We start from the raw sequence: 23,701 nt of genomic DNA, 5'->3' as shown, positions 1-23,701 counted from the left end.
CTGTAGCATATTAGGAACAGCAGTAAGCCATTCAACTCCTCGAGACTATTCTACTATTAAATAGATCATAGGTAACCTGCTTCTCAATTCCCTTTACTCACTTTTGCTTTATATCCCCTGAAACCCTTGCCTAACAAAAATCTATTGATCTCAGTCTTTTTTCAATTGGCTCAGCTTGGGGAGGAAAGAGAGCTCTAAATCTTTATTACTCTTTGGCCAGAATTATGTGCCCCGCAGGCAGGCACGTGCCCGATCCAAATGGACGTGAAGTAGCACGAGATGATGTCAGGGGAGCGTTCCGACGTCACTGTGCACTCGTGCGATGTTTTGCTCAGCGGGGACATGCGGCAGTCAGAAGCGTGCCCGCCAACAATTAAATGAGCGATTAAGCCCATTAACAATGCAATTCATAGCGATTTTACATGGCCTGTCCACTTTTACGGTTGGCAGATGGACCATTCTCTCAAGCGGCCTTCAACATTTTTGCTCAAACCTCGATCCAGGGTGGGATGAAATCTCCGTGGGGAAATAAAATAAAATAGATATCTGGGGACTTTTTTTTTAAAATAGAAATGCTTTCATGTGTTTGATTGTACTTCATGGATACTTGTTGCAGCAATTTCTGTCATTTTCTCTATTCTGTGGAGGTCTACAACTCCCTGGGGCAGCTGTCTGCCTTTAGGGAGCTCACCCACGCCCTCAGTTAGGTTGGCGTCCGTCCCCACCCCGGCAGCACTGAGCATTTCAGCACACGTTCCCCGCTGGCTGGCTGTTAACATGGTCACATGAGGGGACATGTCAGGGATTTTTTTTCTTCTATTTTTCAGACTTTTAAATGGACAGCCAAACTCCCTGAGGTAGCACTTAGCCTCAGGGAGATGAGTGCACTCTTTCGTACGCATGCGCACGAAAGAGCGCACTCTTAGTTTAGGGAACTCCCCCCCACCCGCACAGGGGGCGCATAGCTTCCGTGTGGACGTCATGCTGGGCAGGCCTTAATTGGCCTGTCCATGTAAAATGGTGGCGTGCCCCCAATCAGGAGCGCCAATTGGAGGCGGCGTTCCACACGCCCGCACTTCAAAATTCTGCCCTATAAAATCACTTCGCCATTTTGAAACCCTGGATTTGATCATCCCATGCCATTCTAAATTCAAAGGAATACAAACCACAATTATGCAACCCACCCTCATAGTTTAACCCTTTAAACAGTGGAATAATTTTGGTGTATCTGCATTGTGGCTTTGCATCTTCCCTGAGGCATGGTGCCTAAAATTCTTGTTGCTGCTGGGTAAGATTACTAAACACATCAAAACATAACAATCTAATCAAATCAGTGTGATCCCAGAAACCAGCATGACAAAATCTAGGTATAACTGCAAACATGGCACTTGAACACTGGCCCAGTCAGAGTTTGTGAGTTGCCCACCATCCACTCCAGGACTATAACTTTTGAGAATTAACAAAGATGAACTACCCTTCAGGATTCAGGCAACTTGTCTAACTTGGATCTGCCTTTCACCGGTGGGATGTACTTCCTCCCACTCAGTGGGCATATCAGTCACTAATAAGACGCTGGATGGTATGAGTCAGAGTGGAGGGAACTAATTGTGTTGGAAATCTCCTATCCACAGCCACCTTGTAAAGGGCAGGTGGACATTTTGCCCCTTACAGGGAACTTTCAATTGATTTAACACAATAAGCAATAAGCATGCGTGGAACTGAATTTGCCAGTGCAGAGTTTATTTACTTTTCTGTGTATGATTGGGCAGCACCATCTTTATTACATGAGACGTCGTTGACAATGCCATTTCAGATGATGACAATGTATTTGCGCATGTGCGAGTAGTCCGCCACCTAGTGGTTGCGCTGTCAAGTAAAGGTGCCTTCCAGAAAATCTGACAAACTGCAGAGATCTTACACAACCAGGTCCCTGTCATTTTACAATTACATTTTTCAACAACTGTGGCTTCCCACTGCAATTATGGCAGGTTGCTGGCAAATCGGGTGGATTTTCAGGGCCTGTGTCTGAGTGTCAATGGTGCACGGGCATTTTCTTTTTCAATGAAGACGTTTTTCCCCACTGGTCAGTTATTATAAATGTTGACATTAAAACGAAATAAAAATAGGAACATTTGAAAAACAGAAACACTACTCAGCAGTAACGCCACTATACAGGGAAAAAATTTTCTGGCTAGGTTCCCATCATTGAGGATAATACCCCAATGAAGTTAGAAACTCTGGGCAGAATCTTAGTATGGAGTTGGGGGTCTTGCCTGCCGGCTAGAGATCCAGCAATAGACATGGTCTTTTTGGGAAGGCCCATCGATCTACATGCCAATCAGGCAGTGGCAAGGCCACCAGCAGGCCTTCCCCTGGAATCGAAAGTCCTGCCTAGGCTGGCAGCTCATGCACTCAGCAGCACCATTGAGGAAGCCGTGGGCTGTTGCCAGAAGGACACACCCCGCCCGCCCCCCACCCCCCACCCCCTCCCCCAACCCCAACCCCTCTGCCAAATTCCAGGACTGCTGAGGACCCAAGGCTACGGGTAAGTAATGTGTTGAGGGGGGCAGGGGTGTGGTGTTTTGAGGGGTCAAGTCGTGGGGAGAGCGAGGCAGGGAGGGTCACAAGCAAGGGATGGGGAGGCTCTCAGGAGACTCCCTTCCTGGTGTCCAGTCCCTCAATCAGCTATTTTTCCAAGGAAGGTACCTGCAGACTGTTAACATTACACTTTGTGGCTCCACTGTATCAAAAGGGCCATTGTCAGGAATATCATATTTACCACAAAAATTATTGTTATATTTTATTGATTTTAAATGCATTATTTAAGATGTAATTGAGATGGAAACTTTGTAACTGCATTTCCAAACTTAATTATTCTAACTTAAAACTTATTTCACCAATTATGTTATGGGAATGAACTTACAGTAGTGCAAGGAGGCAGCAAGGTAACAATGAAATTTTACACTAAATCAAAATTCAAATGAAGAGAATCGATTCTTCTGTTCCCAGCAAAAGACAAGGACCCAATTTTGCTGAGAAGAGAAATATGTTGAGGGAAATAAAGTTTGTAATAGTCTTACCCGATTTCATTGAGGTACATGAACAGTTCAAGGGCCGAGCTGTAAGTGGTCTTGTCACCCAGGTTGGTGACCTTGACAGGGACACCTGCAGCAGAGCAAAAAGGGAAAGTATTTCAAGGCAAAGGATCTCTAACTTCATGGCTGGTGCATTAAATGGGGCTGACATATATGAACTATGAATACACCCCAGTAACTAAGAGCACAGTGGGCCTTGGCTGAGGAAGCTCAAGAGACATAAAAACTCCTTTCTTTTGGGCCGTGAAATCATGGCCAAGCCCTTTACTAATTAAATTTCACACTTCAGCATTGTGTATGCCACAGCACCTTCTGTCCCACCAGTACCTCATGCAGGCTGGACAAATGAGCGAATAGAATGGGCTTTTTCAAGCTGATAAATGGAGGGGAGCGCACATTGCACGGTCGGCATGCACACATGCTCCACATTATCCTGCCCTACAAAGGTGAATGTCTGTAGTAGTCCATCAAGGGGAATAACCCCATGAATTAATCATTGCCCAAAACAGGCAAAAAAGGAGATGTCATTGGCCTTCTTATTAGCTGCACGAAATGAGCAATAAATGAAACAGGAAGCAGTTGGGGGTGTGGAAGGAGGAGAAGCAGAAAGCCAGTCTCTAATCTCCTTCACATCCATCTGTCTACCTTATTAGCATATAGCACAGCAATCAGTTGCCAATCAGAGTAAAATAGCCTTTTTAGCCTTTTCTCTATAAAATGTAAGCTCCACATTAATGATTACTAAACCCCGACAAATTTTTGCGCCTGTTGTATTGTCCTCCACTCAGCCTCGTGAGCACCAACATAGTCATCCTGTTGTCCAAAAAGCTACTTAAGTCTGAAAATAGTTAATAATTAGATTAAAACTTCAAATAAATTAACTCTAAGATGAATAGTTATAGCAGGGGGGCTTAGTCTACTACAGCCATTAAAATGTATTAGATTTTGGGGCATCTATTCCCAGACACAAAAGACGTTAACATAATAGTGCTGTAGAAAAGCAATGCATTGCTTTTCTGAAATAAAAACACAATAAAAAGCAGTGTTAAAAGGAAAAGCTTAATAATGCAGCGCTTTCAAGATGTATTTCTATTTCTGTTTCACATCAGCAGCAGAATGTTTACTTAACCATTCCAAAAGTATAACTTTCAAAATGAGTCAATATTATAGTTTTTACTCATAAAGATATGCTTAGTGACAATATAATCACTTATACCAGATGCACTGTGTCAACGATATTTTCATCATATACAAAGTGGATGTTGAAACCCAAGAGAGCCTGTGTGACAGCATCTGCGCCTGGGTCTTCCAGCCATGCAAAATTGTCAGGGCTGGGGTTCTTGAACCCATATAACAGCATCAAGGCCAGGGTCCAGAGCAATTACGAGGAGCTCAATAAGCATTAGAGCTGAGGGTTCTCAAGTCTGTTGAAAGTATTGGAACAATGACAAGGAGCTCAACATTTGCAAGGGCCAGGACATGCAGCAATGATGAGGACTCAAGTGTTGGAGCCTGAATCCTCAAACTTGCTTCAAGAAGATAGTTCAGGCATAGATTAAACAGATTCCTATGAGGAGGAAAGGAAAGACATCCAAAGCTAGAGCTCCCTGAATGCTGCTAGGGGCATTTTTTCATTGTGAAGTTGTCTAAAAGGCAGCCTGCTGTTTCTTCAGTGCTGGAGGGCCTCCTGTTGGCAATCCAGCTTCAAGAGCCCACTCACTGTCCTAAATGGGTAGCAAACCCACCCTCTGGCCTTTAATTAGCCAATCTGGGGAAAGTCACAGCCAGGTTACAGTGGCTTCTGATCCCCATTTGGGGTTCCAAAGCCCACAGGGAAAATCCTGCAAATGTTGTAAGTGGACTTTAAAAAGCATTTGATTAAGAGGCACATAAAAGATTGTTTAACAAAACTGTAACCCAGCATGAATTTGAAAGTGACCAAGAGACAGAAAGCAGAAAGTAATGGTGAATAGTTGTTTTTCAGATTACAGGGAAGTGTACAATGATGTCCCCCAGGGATCAATATTAGGACCGCTGTCCTTTTTAAATATCTATTAGTGACCTAGACTTGCTTATATAGGGTCTGCAGATGACACAAAACTAGATATATGGTGAACAATGAGAAGGATAATAGCAGACTTCAGGAAGACATGGGCTAGTGAAATAGACAGAGATATGGTAGATGATATTTAATACAGAGAAAAGAGTGAATTGAAACATTTTGGAAGGAAGAATGAAGAGAGGTTATATAAACTAAATGGCACAATCTTAAAGGAGTAGAAGAACAGAGAGGAATAGTGGTTCACACAAAATGTTGTAGGCAGCAGCACAAGTTAATAAGGTTGGTGAGAAAGCACATGGGATCATTAGCTTTATAAATAGAGGCACAAAGTACAAAAACAAGGAAGTTATTCCAAATCTTCATAAATCATTGGTCAGACCCCAGCTGGAGTACTGTGTCCTATTCTGGGCACAACACTATTTGCTATATAAATGCAAATTGCACTTGTTGTTATTAATTTTAATGGACAGAAAATCGTAGGCAATGCACGCTCGAAGTTCTAATTGGCATTCCCAGCAGGCAAATATCCAGGCTATTGTATAGTTGATTCTTCAGTGAAAAAGATACAAAGCTATTTGGATCTTGCAATTCAGAATTTATTATGGTCCAACTGCTTCTTGGTTGCAATAATCTCTTCCTCCATTATCCATCCTCATCCCAAAATGAAAAAGAACTTACCATTTTTGAACTCAATCTCCAATTCGTCGGGAATGCTTGGAGACTTCACTGGGTCAACTGTCATCATAAACATACCATCTGGTGCATGATTCTGTTGGGTTATTGAAGAAACAAAAATTTCAATTTCAATTTCTGATTGCAAAGCATATTTATATTTATTGTCAGGCCTCTAAAAATACTGTTCTGTAGCATGACATTATGTGCTGCCTGAGCAATCCTGAGGAAGGAAGAGCAATTGTCTCCTTCTCTGTTCATTTTTCCACTTTCTTCCTTTATAGAAGACAACATGAACCTGTTTGGTTTATTCAATGATAGGTACTTGCATAACATAAGCAAAAAATGTCCATTCCCCAATATGGAGGTCTCGAAACTTGATGAGGGCTGATTTCAAATGAAAATCATGATGAATCCTTACTTAAATATAATCTACCGCCCGCCACCTGCACCCACCCCTGCCTTTTGCAGTAATACATTTTGTCCTTAAAAAAGAGGTGAAAAGTAGGTGCCCAGGTCACAACTCAGGAAGAATGAATCTCAGTTTTGTGAAAAAAACTTAGAATTTTTCCAATTCACTTGCTTTGCAACTTAATGGATGAATCCTGTTAGCTTGCAAATAAATATTTCATGAAAATTTGAGCACGGATCTAATCGTTCAACATGCAATGCTTAAAATGGATTTCAAAATTGGAACTTGCTGCATTCTCAGTTTCATGTGCTGAGTTAGCTGACTTCACATTTGGCACTGGGTCCCAGAGTCCTGAGCAGTGACTTATGTTAAATCTTATTGGAACCTTGTGGCAATGCATGTTTATCAACAAGAAGCATCCACTGTACACACACCATTCAGCAGCCTTTCATATCACTTGTGGTACTGCTGTGTTCAAAATCAGGCAAAAGCAATGAAACAAAAAAAAGAAAAACATTTTTGTAAGATACTTGTTTCCATGCTGTTTTCAGTCTAATTCTCCATGCAATGTAAGGCTCTATTAATGTTGCTCGGTATCCTACACGTGGTGCCTTAGAATGGAGAGTCGCAGGTTCACATCTGCAGATATAAAGAGGTGAAAATCTCAACTTTCCTGTTGTAGAGAAAGAATGAGCAAGCTTCCTGATAGGGAGAAAGGCAAAAGTCAGAATGTGAAAAAAATAAGAACATGTGCGACAGAAGGGCAAATGAAAGAGAAGGGGAGGGGGAACGAATGAGAGGGAGAAATGAGAGAAAAGAGAAAGAAAAAAAATTGAGAAAATCAGAACACCCAGCAGAAACTGTTCTACACCTCTTTGGCAGTGAGCTTGAAAACAGTGCTGTTGAAACTGGAGCCCAGCCTTTTTACTGAGACAATCTGATTTGGGAAGCTTGGAGGAAATAATTATGCACCTTACAAACAACCGCCAAAATTGGAAGAGGGTGGGGAAGCACATTATGTTTCATTTAATGGTTGAATCAATTACTGATACTTGAGACCTAGTAACAAATGCTATTTTTTCAGAAGAGAATGTTTAAGTAAACACGAGAGTGGTTGCGAGATCCACAATGGCTGCAAAACAATAACCCCTTCCAGCATAAATGAAATTGGGATGAAAAAATTCTCTGTATTCTTGGGCTACCCATTTTTAAGATACTGTAGCTCTGAAAACAGAGAACAAAATTAAAATGTCCCAACTGTGTACTCTGGCCTTTTGAGTTCAATGGCAAATTGTCAACAGGAACAGATATTAACTATAGAAGGCAATGGTCTAATAAGGGCATCCACGTACTGATAAAACTGAGCTAAGCTACAAATTTTGCTTCATTGGTTTCAGTTCTTTTTAAATTAAAGCACAAGCATGATTCTTTAAATGTAGGAGGGAAATAATGGTTGCAGTAATTTTGGGGTTACTGCAACTCAAAAACTATGCTGTAGCACCCCTAGCAATTAGTACCATTGGTGTCAAACAAAAATGCAATTCCTGGCATTTTCTCTTTTTAAAGAGCGATTAAATGATTATTTTTGAAAAACTTTAATCATCAACAATATAAATTATTTGTTCGGAGAACTTTTCCTTCCCTGTAATTGTGCTGATAGTACAAAAATAAAAAAGCCTGCTTCAAGCTGGAGATATGCCTCTGAATATATAGGCTTTAAATCCTAAAAATAAATTGTTTCTTTAAAACTGGTACCCTTGTGCCATTATTAAAGGCTAAAAAAATCACGCCTTTAATTCCCCTCAAGTTGATTTCATCTCATCCTTTGACATGCTCTCAGCTGGAGTCAGAGTAGTCTTAGAGGAACAAGTCAAGCAAGAAGCAAAGCCTGCAGTTGATATAAAATTTGAGTTGATTTGGTATTGAATGAAAGCCAATGCAGATCTATGACCTTGGCAGATGTCTGACCATCACACTTTATTAAAAAAAAATGGGCACTTTGTGTGACTGTGATAGGACAGTTAAAGATGAAGCCATTTAGAGAATGATTCTGTGTCAAAGGATAGAATGCCTTATTTAAGGTACCAACATCAATCACAGCATGGGGGATGGACCATCTTTTTAAAAAAAGAAACTTTAATAGCTTGGCTATAAGGGAGGAATCCCCATTATAAATTGTGTCAAACACTTGCAGCAAACACTAATGTCTTTTCATTAGCAACAGTGTTAATGAAATGAATGGGGAACAAACAAAGCAACACAATAAGGGGAGATAATGAGCATTTTGGGAATTTGTTTACAGCGAAAAATTGTTTCAAAGTAGATTAAAGGTTCATATTTATAAGAACAAAATGACTGAAGTATTTAAAATAGATTGACAAATAAAGCAACTTTCCTCAACAAATCTCAGTTTGTTAAATGTTTACGTTGTATTGATTCTAGTTGGCCTCTGAAAATAGGCCCAAATAGGCCTTTAACACTAGCCCTGCCTACTCCAATCCTTCCTTTGGCAAAATGGCCCATGGTTGGATTGTGCCAGCAAACTGGCACACCAGTCAGCGGCATGTATTTTTGAACCCATCTACCTCTGTAAAATCCTGTCCTTTACATCAATTGACAATTTGATGTTCAGCTTGGTTTCATAATAATGTTTAACAAATCAATAGTGTATTGTACAGTAAAATCTAGTCTGCAAAATCATCCAGTCAAGCTGCCGCTCTTACTTGTAATTTATTTCAAAAAATTCCAGAAAGATAGAGCAGTGTCCCAATTGTTCTCCAATATTTAAGGGGCATTTAAACATGAATCAAAGTGTAATTCATGCATTACATTTTACAATGTAGCTGAGGATCAGATATTCCTACACCTAGTCAATCAAAATCGTGGACAAGTTTCTCCTTCCGAGGGCAGGAATCAAGACTTTGGAACAGCTCCTGGGGTGGGGAAGCAGCCAAAGCTCCCAATTTTCATGGGGTGGACTAATCAATTGGCTAGCTGGTAAGTTGGACATCCAATTGTCAGCAGCGGGAGCAGGCCCGATTTAAACCCACTGTGGCTGCCACCTTCAGGACAAGCTTCTGGGTATTCAACTTCCAGCAGATGCACCATTTGAGGAACCTGAGGGCGTAGGTTACTCCTAGACATGGCAGGAATGCATGCCCAGGGTACTCACTGACTCCTCAGCGAGTCTCAGAGCCCTAGTGCTGCTGAGGACCAGCCAGCACTGGTACATGCAGCTTCTATATTTGAGCCACCAGCATTGGCTACAAAAGCCAGGAATGCCTGGTCTCTTTCTTTTTTGTCCTTGCAAAAGACCTGCGAGAGAGCAAAGACAGTAGAAGGAGTTCCCTTTCTACATGCCATCACCACAATGGAAGACGAAGCCATGGAGATCACCAGGGTTGCTGACGAAAAGCAAGTCAGGGAAGGCAAGATGAGCATCCATAGTGGAGGTGGTGATTAGATACTGCAATGCATACCTTAAGGACCTTCACTGCGCTCCAGCATGACGACTGATGTTCGTTAGGAAACCTCAACACTTTAGAGGCTTTTGCTCTCCAAGGCTATTTCTCATGAGCTCTTCTTGCCTCGCCCACAGTTACTGACATTACCGGGCCAAGCATACCAGAACAAAGCTCAGACCTAGCACTGTCACACCCAACAAGTTTATTCTTTCATGGGATGTGGACATTGCTGGCAAGACCAGCATTTATTGCCCATCCCTAATTGCTTTTGACCTGACTGGTTTGCTAGGCCATTTCAGAGGGCAGTTAGTCAACCATATTACTGTGGATCTGAAATCACATGTAGGCCAGACTGGGAAATTTCTTTCCCTAAAGGGGCATCAGTGAACCAGATGGATTTTTACAACAATCGATGATAGCTTCATGGTCACCATCATTGAGACTAGCTTTATAATTCCAGATTTATTAATTGAATTTAAATTCCACCAGCTGCCACTGTGGGAATTGAACCCATGTGCCCAGAGCATTAGCTACTCATCTAGTGACATTACCACTACACCACCGTCTCCCCGCCAGTGCAGCCTCCACTAGCGCAGTTACTGTCACTTTGATGGTCCTTGCACGTGATTAGTTAGAGTGGCACAGGGTGATGAACATGTCATGAATGTGCAGAAGGAGGTGACAGAGATAGAGGCAGCTGTGGGCAGCCTCACTTGGAGGATGGAGGGCTGTCAGAGCCCTGCTAAGATGGGCAAAGATGCAGGGTCTCAGGAGCCACAAGAGGCTCTACTTTGACCAGCAGTAACAGATGTGCTCCCACATGTTGGAATTCCCTGAAGCAGTACCAGGTCATGTGCACCACCATGGCTCAGGGCTTTGAGCGCATGAGCTCTTCTACTGACAGAGTGGCCAGCCTCATGGAGAGACATATGCGGCAGTGCTTGGGAGTGCATGCAGGAACTGTGCACTGATGTTCACAGCATGCATGCCACTCAAGTTATCTTGACTCCTCTGTGGCATTGATGGCACAAACTTGTTTAGAAGGTATGCCATTTGTGGCCCAGTCAGTGGTTCTCCCCAGACATCTGCAGTGCCATCCAAGGACTGAGTCAGTCATCCTCACAGAAAGCAATTATCATTAGCAGTCTCCTTGGCCCCTCTGACTGAGGGAGCATTTGTGCAGCACGGCCCAGTGACAAAGGCTGCCCCTGCAATGACAGTGGTGCAGCAGCCTCTGGAGATGCCCTCACTGCAACCTCCATGATGAGGATGATTGCCACGTACATTTCAGCCATAGGCGAGGCAAGTTAGCAGCTGCCTCAACCTCCTCTGAGGCCACAAAGGGAGGCCTGCTTGGAAGTGGCTGAGAATAGAGGCTTCTGCTTCGGTGAGAGCACTGAATGGATCACTGGGATGTCGATCACAATTGACACATGAAACCAGACATGTGAGCCTCCTTTTGTTAATGGTGGTACAGGAAAAGAGGGATGAGGTCTTGAAGGAGAGCAAGGGTATGTAAACTGTGGCAATGAAACCTCTCGGCAAATGTGCATCACAGTATCACTGTATCTTTACAGTACAGAAGGAAGCCATTTGGCCCGAGTCTGCACTGACTCTCTGAAAGATCATCCCACCTAGTCCCACTCTCCTGCCTTATCCCTGTAACCTTGCACATTATTTCTTTTCAGGTAGCAATGCAATTTTCTTTTGAATACCTTGATCAAACCTGCCTCCAACACCCTTTCAGGAAGTTTGTTCCAGACTCCAACCACCCTCTGGGTGAAAAAATATTTCCTCATATCACATTTACTCCTTTTGCCAATTATTTTGAATCTGTGCCCTCTAGTTCTCTTGAGTGGGAACAGTTTCTCACTATTTACCCAGTCCATACCCCTCAGGATCTTGAATACCTCTGCTGAGTCTCCTCTCAGCCTTCTTTTTTCCAAGGAAAAGAGTCTCGACCTCTCCAATCTATCCTCATAGCTACCGTTCTTTATCCCTGGAATCATTCTTGTGAACCTCCTCTGTACTCTCTCCAATGCCTTCACTTGCTTCCTCAAGTATGGCAACCAGAACAGGACGCAGTACTACAGATGAGACCTAACTAGTGTCTCATAGAAATTCAATGTGACCTCCACTCTCACACTCAATGCTCCTATTAATAAAGCCTAAGATACTATATGCCTTATTAACTGTTCTCTCAACATGCCCTGCCTTCTTCAATGACCCATGTATGTAAACACCGAGGTCCCTCTGTTCCTGCACCTCCTTTAGAGGCTCTCCCTTTATGTTATACTGTCTCACCTTCATTGGTGGTAAGAGTGGAGCTGTTGCAGGCTACGTTTACAATGGAAGCATTCTCATAGGCAGCTTCAATTGAGTTCAATACCATGCCTTTCCTCCTGGGTCAGAGGAGCTCATCTGAAATGAGCATGAATCAGATGATTCCTGACATAAATGGCTTTCTGATGAGAGCCTGAAGACCTGCACCAACCCCGGCCTCATCCTTGTGCCACCGGGGCACCTCTGTGCTCTGCATTTTCCTCCTCCTTATCCTCATCCTTCTTTTCTTTCATGCCCTGTTCATCCTACGATGAGCTGTCTCGTCTCCATCAAGGCTGCACCCTCTTCAAGGTCCTCAACTCCCTGGAGGGCCATGTTATGGAGAGTGCAGCAGACAACCACCACGAGAGACCTTTGCAGGAATGTACTGCAGGGCGCCACATGATCAGTCCAGGCACTGGAACTGCATCTTCAGAAGTCCGATGATCTGCTCAGTGGTTGTCCTAGTGAATTGGTAGCTGTGGTTGTAGCTATTCTGTGTCAGGTTCTCGTAGAGGGCTGAGTAGCCATCTCTTCAAGGAGTAACCCAAGGTTAACCCTAATACTTGTTCCCTAGAATTCATGGTTTGGGGGGTTGGATGAAGAGCTGCAGCAGCCTGGACTGCTGGATTCTGGCAGAATCATGGCAGCTGCCAGAAAAGCGAGCACACATGTGCAGGAATTTCATTTTGTGCTTGCGGAACAGTTGACCATTGAGGGATTGGAAGTCCTTCCTGTTAATGAATCTCATTGGCTGGTCACTGGGTGCCTTGATGGCCACATAGGCAAATTCAATGATGTCCTCCATGTAGGGGGATCCAGCGATGGAGGCAAAACTCACTGCCCTCCCTACCTGTGAGGCACCATCACAAGGGGGACATCGATAACCTGAGAGATGCAATGGTGTGCTGCTGCTTGCAAGACACCAGGAAAATCCACAGCTGATCCTTGGAAGGAGCCAGACATGAAGAAGCTCAAGGCTACAGTGACTTTGACAGTTACTGGCACAGCATGGCGAGCAGTGCTGCGAGGTATCAGATCTTTCACGACAAGGGTACAAACCTTTGTGACCATCTTCCTGGAATGTTGCAATCTCCTCTGGCACTGGTTCTCAGTTGTCTCAAAGTTGCTCCATCTTCAGCAGTAGATCCTATGCTGACAGCATGGTCTCCGTGCCCTTTCTGCCCCTCTGCCCTTCCTGCAGAGTATGTTGTTTCTCATCGCCACTGAACCTGAAATCTGAGAGCCAGCTGCTGCCTCCCTTTTGCTCAGGTGGTCTCCAAATTGTTTATTCTAGACTTGGCCCCTCTTCTTTTGCCCCTCAATGCCAGTAAGGTGATGATGCCCTGCTCTGCCTTAGTGCTTACTAACTACTCTCCCTGCATCTTCCGGAAGCCCGATAGCAGTCATGTGCCAATGGTCAATTCCTCCTCTGAGCCATTCTCCCTTTCATGGGGCCTGCCTAGTTTGTTGGGGCAGCCATGACTGGCTCCCTCCTGTGTATCCACCTCCATGCTCCTGGTCAGCCCCTGATACTGCATGCAGCCCATCCACCCAGCTAAAATCTGAACGTGACCCTCAATGAACTCTCAACGGGCTCTTTAACAATGGTCATTACCATTATTACTGGACCAGGCGGGTTCTTGGGGTCACCCTCCCACCTCCCTGGTGAAACATACCAGGAATGGCAATGGGAGACTGGCACGCTGACTGGCACTGGTATATTCTTCCCCCACCCACCTCTGTTCCTGCCCCCAGAGGGACTAAAAAATCCTGCCCAAATCTTGTAATTAATCCATGTTCCCAGATACACTTTAACAGAATCTAGCATTGCAGCAAGTAAGATGCAATCTGAAATTTCAAATCAGAGTGACAAGTACTGCTTTGAAAACCAAATTGCCATGAAGAATTCAGCTTAAATTTCTTTATGTTTGATGCCAACCTTGGGTGTTTCAATAGTAAACACTGAATTGATGACATTACAGGGAGGGGGTTCTTGTTTGAAGGGGTTGATGTCTTGCGTGTTAGTTCAATTACATTGTATTGTTAGGCTCAGAAACCTTTGCAAGCAAGCACCCCAACTTGTTTCAATTTGAATGGGCATTAATCATAATCCCTTGCTAATATTCTACTTATAAAAAGGTTTCCATTGTGAGACATCCTCTAAATAACAGCATTAAGTGGCAGTCTGTCACAAAAACAAGTTGAAACCCTTCTTTTAAGAAAGCAGTAAAAAATTAGAGTGGTGGAATATTGGTTTATGCCTACAACTCTCTACAAGCAAGTCCTTGGCAATAGCCATACAACAAAAGAAAGTGCTGAACAGAGACAAAGTGCTCACTCTTCTAGGCCTCAAGAAAAGGAAATAACCTCGAACAAGTAACACTCTGATCTGCTCTGTTCTCTCTCCTGATAGCAAGTAAAGCACTGACAGGCTTGGTTAGAAAACTCTGTGTAATATGATACAGAAAAGTAGAAACGCTTCTGGAGATAATATTTAGTATTCTTTTTTCCTTCTGTAGGCTTTTCTGGAGCATAACGAGACAATTGAGGGAAGTTAGCCACCAATTTAGAGGTTTATGTCATTATACCTCTGGACTGGTTATTACAGCTGTATGAAAGTAGCTATGGTACATCAGGTGCAGATTTTTCCTCACCTCATTGTAATAAGAGGCCTCCACTTCATGACAATAAATGCCTGGATATGTAGAATCATTGGTGCCAACCACAGCTTTGCTACTTCATTCCTGAATGTGTTAAAACAGGAACCAAGCAAATTTCTTACTGTTTCCAGAGACCATGACAGAATTTAATAGTTGCATCAGGGGTTATGTCCACTGGCCTGGCCAGTGTCAAACCCACCACAGCCATTTTTGGATAAAGGCAAAATACTGCAGATGCTGTGCAAAGAAATTCTAAAGGAATTTAGTTCCAATCTGGCACTTAAATGAACAGCGTGGGTCTCCATGGAATCAAGTCTGATGCAGGGTGGAAATCCACCCGCCCCACCCCCACCAAGAGTTGCCAGCCAATCAGAAGCCAGCAGCTCTGCAGTACCAGCAGTGCCACCAGGAGCAGTGCCCATAGCTGAAACAGCGCTCTGGTTTTCAGCACAGATCAAATCTGCAGCCGTGGGAGGGAAGTAAATGGGGAGGGATTGGGGGACCCAAGTAGGGGGGCATTGGTGAGGGGGGTCAAAAGCAAGGATGAGGTTGGGGGCGGGGGGGGGTCCCATACCCCAGCTCTCCCAATGCCAAGTCTCTCAAATGCGCACAGAGTGCCTGAGAACGAAGGACACTTCCCCTTCCCCACCGGACTGCAAGTAAACCCAACAGCTTTGCTTCATGATTATCCCACATGGTGAGTTCCCCACCTGCTGCTGGTAGAATTCCAGCAGCAGTAGAATAAGGCCCTTAAGCGGTTTCTTAAGGGTCTCAATTGGCCTCCGGGTGGGAAGGTCACCCTCCACCCTTCTGACCCGGAGCTTGATCAAGGGGAGTTGGGAAGGTGATAGGATCTCCACCCCGCACAATCCTGCCCAATTACAAGGCTCTTGATACCTCCAAACTTGACTCTGGGAAGGAGGCATTAAATTCCACCACATAATACCAAATAAATCAGAAAAAGGTTCCAAATTTTGCCCTGAAAAATACCTTTCAGCTGAAATGCCACGCTGGTACGTTATACCTGCAGATTTAGTTCCACTGTGCAATTTGTTACTACAGCTAGCTTTTTTCCTTCTGAGATGCTCTCTTCCCCAACAGTTGACATTTATAAGACTATGCTAACTGCAGTAAGTTGCACAGTTAAAAAAAACTGCAGCATGCACATTCAGTTTAGCAACTTAGGGCCATCATTTGTTTTTCTGATGTGTTGGTGTAAGGCAGACAGTGAGGAAGGTATAGAAGGGAGAAAAGCAGTTTTAGCAAATGCTGCATAATAAGTTAATGTGACAATATAAAGAGTAAGGGATTAAGCAGGTGAATTATATCTTGTTAAAGAGCTCGAATTTCTGAAAGTTTATTGGGATCCGTTATACCTTGTTGTGATTTCCATCAAAATTTTCATTGTTTTCCAGATTAAGAGAATTACTACACAACAATTAAAAAAAAACACAGAACGGTAATAAAGCCTACATAGGAAAATAATTTGCTTAATCAATTCATTGGATGAGTTTAATGTTCCAACCCCTGTCATTTTATGAATGTCACACAATTACCATCAGTGACCTTCACTAGTAACTATAGGGTTAACGCCACTGTGTACTATGCCAAGAAAAACAAATTAAAGACAACTGACGTGAACATATTGAATTGAAACATATTAGGCTTACTTAATATTTTATTTAAACACAATAACCAGTCCCTTCCTGCATTTAGAAAGTTTACTTAAATTATTTTTTCCTCTTTACCAAACATTGAAAGAAAAATTCAGATCGTCTCCAATTTGAATCTGACCTCAACTACTTCTTAAATGAAAATATACCACCGCTCGATCAGCTCTCCTTGATTGTTTGGTGTTCTGCTTGCTCTAGTTCAAAAAAAACAAATCGTTTTGTACACTGTATCACTGCGTTCCATTTAGCCCTCGCTGTAGGAGGCCAGACTGCAATGTCAGCCTCAGAGAATCTGAAGAAAGTCTACCCAGAAAGGGGTGAAGAGAAGAAATTGGAGGCAAATGGGCCGTGAACTAAACCATCATGTAGAGCTATCGATGCTGATAACATTTATTCAATCGCCTGATATTGTTGAGCTTGGCCTGAATGAAGTCTTTCAGGGTGCTGCATGAAGTTAAAGCAAGTAAATTTCTATCTTTTTCTGCATTAGCTGCCTCATTGCCCTTCAATCGGCCTCACAAAAGCAGAAAATGGTTATACCATCTGCTTTCAATTCTCTGTAGCCAAATGTTCTTGTTGCGCCACTGCACACATTCAGAACAGTTCCCCCCTCCAACACCCCCACCACCAAGCCTTCTGGGTATGCCTAAAGTCCCACTGCAAAGTAAATAAGCCTGACCAAAGAAGTTTGTATTTCAAACTCTGATTTTTAGGATGAATTACAACTCAGCTGATAAAAGTATAAACAATTTAATTTCACTCCTTTACCCCAGTAAGTTTTGCAAAAATCACGAGACCTCAAAGCAAAGTAGACAAGTGTGGTAAGAGTTTCTTCCATTAAACAGGAGCATAATTAAGCTAATTTGCACCTGTAGGACATGCATTAATTAGAACTCTTCCAAATGTATTACTGTGAATTACTTCTAATCGAAAAAAATCCAAGCCAGCATAAAAACTTTTTTTTTAAAATCTTTTGAAAGATTTCCAGGACATGATTTGCTGCAATTTGTAATTACCAACATGCTGCTATCACAAAGAAGCAAGTAGTTTAATTAGACCAGGAGTTACAGAAAGATTTAAAAAAGTAATTATATATGTAGGGTGTGCTATGAAAAATTGTTTAAATTTTACAGTTATTTTTGGTATCATAAATTCAGATTATCTATTGATCTCACACCAGGATTAATTAGCATTGAACTACTGCACAAGATACTGAATCAGTTACTGTTTATCAATTTCCCATTCCAAGCTTGTTTTTATATTTGGATAAAAATTCTCTGCATTGCATCTGCTTTTCAGGCATAAAGCATATTGATTTAACAATAGGATGGGCTATTCCCAAACTGCACAGGCACTGCTCACATTACTAAATATGTGGGACCTATTTTTAGGCATCCCTTGAAGATGGAAAAAAGGGTCTCAACCGTGTTGAGGACTCTTTTCAGAACTTGTCAATTAGCAAGGTAGGAGTCAGTGCTCACCCCACAATGGAACCTTCAGTGTTCCTAGCAACTACCAATTGAAGCTAGTTTGCAAAAAACTTCAAATTAAAGAGAAGATTTTCTTGTGGAACTGTGTTCATCCTCTGCCCAGCCCTGTAGCCCACTTCAACACTCTGTCTCAGAAGTTATCAGGGAGTGGTTGGAAATTGAAGTCTTTGCTTGGGCAAGTAATCTGTGGTGCCATGGTCAGTAGTGGTAGCTTGTGTCAAATATACTGATGAAGCCAGAAGATTGATTTCTTTCAATCCCCAGCCCTCTTGCTTCAGGCATACACTATTCATGCAGTTCTGAGTCTAGACCCCACTTCCTTCAGGTGATCAGAGTTGGGGGAACCTGAAGGCTTCTTTTGAGGGACCTAGGGGAGCATTCCTGCTCCTCCTGACACACAAGGAGTGCTGAAACATTTTTTTAATGTGGGGAGCCAGCAGTTCCTCAATTTCACTGCAGAATTTCCCAATCCCTTGAAACCTGTGCAACAGTAGTAAATTTCAAACCAGGTTCCCAGTTGTACTATTGGAGCCAGATTTAAATATGTTAATTAACTGTTCCACCTCCCCATGGCAGAGCACTTAGATGACCCAACACTCACCACTGTAATAATGGTAGCTGGCACCTGCGCAGCAGGTTGGATACACATTTGCATATGTAAATTTTACCCAAGGAATACTAAAAATGTGGCACCAAACTACCACAAGGAGCAGATGGCATGATTGGTAAAGATCCATTTAAGGCAGGGGTGGGAACATTTTGCTTATCAAGGGCCATTCACACAGACAAAATCAGTCACAGGCCACACACACACATAAAAACCAACAATTTATTCTTTTTCGAGAGAATATTCAATTCACCCACTGCCTTAATGTGATGATTGAGCTTGCTTTTCCTTAATGAGCTGTTATGTCTGCTGGCACCGATGATGTTGCTATTCGCAGCTGGCTTTTTACTCTCTAATAAATTTAATTGAATTTTTTGAGGAGGTGACTAGTTGTGTAGATGAGGGTGGTGCAGTTGATGTAGTCTACATGGACGTCAGTAAGGCTTTTGGCAAGGTCCGGCATGGGAGAATGTTCAAGAAGGTAAGAGCCCATGGGATAAAGGGAAATTTGGCAAATTGTATCCAAAATTGGCTTAGTGGCAGGAGGCAGAGGGTGATGGACGAAGGTTGTTTTTGCGAATGGAAGCCTGTGATGGGTGTACCGCAGGGATCAGTGTTGGGATCCTTGCTGTTTGTAGCGTACGTTAATGATTTAGACATGAATATAGGAGGTATAATCAGTAAGTTCGCAGATGACACGAAAATTGGCAGTGTTGTAAATAGTGAGGAGGAAAGACTTAGATTTCAGGACGATATAGATGGGCTGGTAAGATGGGCAGAGCAGTGGCAAATGAAATTTAATCTTGAGAAGTGTGAGGTGATGCCTTTTTGGAAGACTAACATGGCAAGGAAATACACAATGAATGGTAGGACCCTAGGAACACAGAGGATCAGAGGGACCTTGGTGTACATGTCCATAGATCCCTGAAGGCAGCGGCACAGGTAGGTAAGGTGGTTAAGAAGGCATATAGGATACTTGCCTTTATTAGCTGAGGCATAGAATATAAGAGCAGGGAGGTTACGTTGGAGCTGTATAAAATGCTAGTTAGGCCACAGCTGGAGTACTGTATTTAGTTCTGGTCGCCACACTATAGGAAGGATGTGATTGATTGCACTGGAGAAGGTGCAGAGGATGTTCACCAGGATGTTGCCCAGGCTGGAGCATTTCAACTATGAAGAGAGACTGGATAGGCTATGGTTGCTTTCCTTAGAGCAGAGAAGGTTGAGGGGGAGACCTGATAGAGGTATACAAAATTGAGGGGCATAGGTAGGATAGATAGGAAGAAACTTTTCCTCTTGGCGGAGGTGCCAATAACCAGGGGCATAGATTTAAAGTAAGGGGCAGGAGGTTTAGAGGGTGTTTGAGGAAAAACTTTTTCATGCAGAGGGTGGTTGGAATCTGGAACACATTGCCGGAGGAGGTGGTAGAAGCAGAAACCCTCATAACGTTTAAGAAGTATTTAGATGAGCACTTGAAACGCCATAGCTTACAGGGCTATGGGTCAAGTTCTGGAAAATGGGATTAGAATAGATAGGTATTTGATGGTCGGCACAGACACAATGGAACGAGGGACCTGTTTTTGTCCGGTATAACTCTATGACTATAACTCTCTCAGTCTGTCAATTTCTCTCCTCATCCACTCTGCCTCTGTCTCTCTCTCACTTTGTGTCCCTCTCACTCTCCCACTCTATCTCTTTCTTCCTCTCTCTCTCCCACTCTCCCACTCTGTATCTCTCTCCTACTGTCTCTCTCACTCCATCTCTCACTTTCTCTCTCTCTCTCCCACTCTCTCTCTCTCTCCCACTCCATCTCTCTCCCTCACTCCATCTCTCTCCCTCACTCCATCTCTCTCCCTCACTCCAACACTCTCCCTCTTTCCCCATGCTCTTTCTACCCCACTCTCTCTCGTACTTCCTCTGCCTCTCTCTCCCCCTCTCCCCCACTCTCTCTCCCCCACTCTCCCTCCCTCTCTAATTCCCACTGTCTCTCTCACCCCCACTCTGTCACTCTCCCACTCTCTACCCCACTCTGTCTCTCTCGCTCTCCCCCACTCTGTCTGTCTGTCTCTCTCTCTACCACTCTCTCTCTCTCCCACTCTGCCTCTCTCCCTCTCTCTCTCCCATTCTCTCTCCCTCTCCCACACTCTCGCTCCTTACCCACTCACTTTCTCCCCCGCTGTCTCTCTCCCATTCTGTCTCTCTCTCTCTCCCACTCCCAAACTCTCTTGCCTTACCCACTCTCTCTCCCCCACTCTCTCTTTCTCCTACTCTCTCCCTCTCTCTCTCCCACTCCCTCTCCCATTCTCTCTCCCTCTCCCACACTCTTTCCCTCTCCCACACTCTCTCTTTGTCTCTCTCACTCTCTCTCTCTCTCCCCCATTGTCTTCTCGCTCTCCCCCACTATGTCAGTCTGTCTCTCTCTCTCCCTCTCTCTCTCCCACTCCTTCTCCCATTCTCTCTCCCTCGTCCACTCCCACACTCTCTCCCTCTTTGTCTCTCTCTCTCCCACTTTGTCTCTCTCTCTCCCACTCTGTCTCTTTCTCTCTCACTCTCTCCCCCACTCTCTCTCTCTCTTACTCTCCCCCACTGTCTCTCTCTCTCCCACTGTCTCTCTCTCTCCCACTGTCTCTCTCTCTCCCACTCCATCTCCCTCACTCCAACACTCTCTCTCTTTACCCATTCTCTTTCTCCCCCACTCTCTCTCTCTCTCCTACTCTCTCTCTCTCCCACTCCCTCTCCCTCTCCCACTCTCTCCCCCACTCTGTCTGTCTCTCTCTCTCCACCATCACTCTCTCTCCTACTCTCTCTCTCCCACTCTGCCTCTCTCACCCACTCCAACACTTTCTCTCCTTACCCACTCTCTTTCTCTCCCACTCTCACTGTCCCGCACTCTCTGTCTCCTACTCTCTCTCCCACTCCCTCTCCCACTCTCTCTCCCAATTTGTCTCTCCCACGCTGTCTCTCTCTCTCCCACGCTGTCTCTCTCTCTCCCACGCTGTCTCTCTCTCACTTTTTCCCCACTCTCTCTCTCTCTCCCACTCTCTCTCTGTCTCGCATACTCTCTCCCTCTCCCACACACTCTCCCCCACTTTCCCTCTCTCCCACTCTCTCTCTCACTTCAACACTCTCTCTCCTTACCCACTCTCTTTCTCGCCCACTCTCTCTCTCTCCTACTCTCTCTCTCCCACTCCCTCTTCCACTCTCTCTGCCTCTCCCACACTCTCTCCCTCTCTCCCACACTCTCTCCCTCTCTCCCACACTCTCTCCCACTCTCTCTCCCACTCTCTCCCACTCTCTCTCCCTCTGTCTCTCTCTCCCACTCTCTCACTCTCCCACTCTCTCACTCTCCCACTCTCTCTCTCTCTCCCACTCTCTCTCTCCCACTCTCTTTCTCTCTCTCTCCTGCTCTCTCTCTCTCTCTCTCTCACTCCAACACACTCTCTCTCTCACTCCAACACTCTCTCTCCTTACCCACTCTCTTTCTGTCCCACTCTATCTATCCTACTTTCTCTCTCCTTCTCCCACACTCTCACCCTCTCCCACACTCTCTCCCTCTCCCCCCCAGACACTCTCACTCTCCCCCCCAGACACTCTCCCTCTCCCACAATCGGTATCTCTCGCTCCCACTCTGTCTCTCTCTCTCCCACTCTCTCCCCCCACTGTCTCTCTCTCTCCCACTCTGTCTCTCACTCTCTCTCTCCCACTCTCCCTCTCTCTCACTTTCTCTCTCTCTCACTCCAACACTCTCTCTCCTTACCCACTCTTTCTCCCCAGTCTCTCTCTCCCACTCTCTCTCCAACACTTCCTCTCTCACTCCAACAGTCTCTCTCCTTAACCACTTTCTCCCCCACTCTCTCTCCTACTCTCTTCTCTACCACTCTCTCTCCCTCTCCCATGCTCTCTCTCCCTCTCCCACGCTCTCTCTCTCCCCCACTGTCTCTCTCTCCCCCACTCTCTCTCTATCCCACTCTCTCTCCAACACTTCCTCTCACTCCAACACTCTCTCTCCTTAACCACTCTTTCTCCCCAACTCTCTCCTACTCTCTTCTCTCCCATTCTCTCTTCCCTCTCCCATGTTATCTCTCTTGCTCCTACTCTCCCTCTCTCTCCCACTGTCTCTCTCTCCCACTCTCTCTCTCTTTCTCCCCCACTCTCCCTCTCTCTCTCTTTCTCTCCCACCTTCCCTCTCTCCTACTCTCTCTCCCTCCCACTCCCTCTCCCACACTCTCTCCCCCGCTCTCTCTCTTTCTCTCCCACCTTCCCTCTCTCCTACTCTCTCTCCCTCCCACTCCCTCTCCCACACTCTCTCCCCCGCTCTCTCTTCCACTGTCTCTCTCTCACGCTCTCCCCCACTCAGTCTCTCCCTCTCCTACTCTCTCCCTCCCTCTCCCACACACTCTCTCTCTCTCTCTCCCACTGTCTCTCTCTCCCACTCTCTCTCTCTCCCTCTCTCACTCTCTTTCTTTCCCTCTCCCACTCTCTCTCTCTCCCTTCTCTCTCCCACTCTATCTCTCTCTTTCCCACAGTCTCCCTCTCTCCCACTCTGTCTCTCTCTCTCCCACTCTGTCTCTCTCTCTCCCACTCTGTCTCTCTCTCTCCTGCTCTCTCTCTCTCCTGCTCTCTCTCTCTCTCCTGCTCTCTCTCTCTCCTGCTCTCTTTCTCTCTCTCTCCTGCTCTCTCTTTCTCTCTCTCTCCTGCTCTCTCTTTCTCTCTCTACTGCTCTCTCTTTCTCTCTCACTCCAACACTCACTCTCACTCCAACACTCTCTCTCTCACTCCAACACTCTCTCTCTCTCACTCCAATATTCTCTCTCTCTCACTCCAATATTCTCTCTCTCTCTCACTCCAATACTCTCTCTCTCTCACTCCAACACTCTCTCTCTCATTCCAGCACTCTGTCTCCTTACCCACTCACTTTCTGCCCCACTCTCTCTATCCTACTCTCTCTCTCCTTCTCCCACACTATCTCCCTCTCTCACATTCTCTCCCTCTCCCCCACACACTCTCCCTCTCCCCCCCAGACACTCACCCTCTCCCACATTCTGTATCTCTCGCTTCCACTCTGTCTCTCTCTCTCTGCCACTCTCTCCCCGACTGTCTCTCTCTCTCCCACTCTGTCTCCCACTCTCTCTCTCCCACTCTCTCCTACTCTCTCTCTCACTCTCTCTCTCTCACTCCAACACTCTCTCTCCTTACCTACTCCCTTTCTCCCCCACGCTCTCCCACTCTCTCTCTCACTTC

General features: G+C 44.8%; 1 protein-coding gene across 1 annotated transcript in view; it reads right to left on the bottom strand.

The window, feature by feature from the left end:
• Positions 1-23,701, bottom strand: part of ass1 (argininosuccinate synthase 1) — a 176,963-nt gene that overhangs the window by 77,276 nt on the left and 75,986 nt on the right. Inside the window, exons 9-10 of the mRNA XM_041193714.1 lie at positions 5,836-5,926; positions 3,081-3,165 (exon numbers count right to left, since the gene is read on the bottom strand). Of these exons, the coding sequence (XP_041049648.1) occupies positions 3,081-3,165; positions 5,836-5,926 (176 nt within the window). The remainder of the gene's footprint in view (positions 1-3,080; positions 3,166-5,835; positions 5,927-23,701) is intronic.

Source organism: Carcharodon carcharias, chromosome 8 (genome assembly GCF_017639515.1).
Source record: "Carcharodon carcharias isolate sCarCar2 chromosome 8, sCarCar2.pri, whole genome shotgun sequence".
In the NCBI taxonomy this organism is placed as follows: domain Eukaryota; kingdom Metazoa; phylum Chordata; class Chondrichthyes; order Lamniformes; family Lamnidae; genus Carcharodon; species Carcharodon carcharias.
The sequence above is the reverse complement of the archived record's forward strand: the minus strand, read 5'-3'. Positions and strand labels throughout refer to the sequence as shown.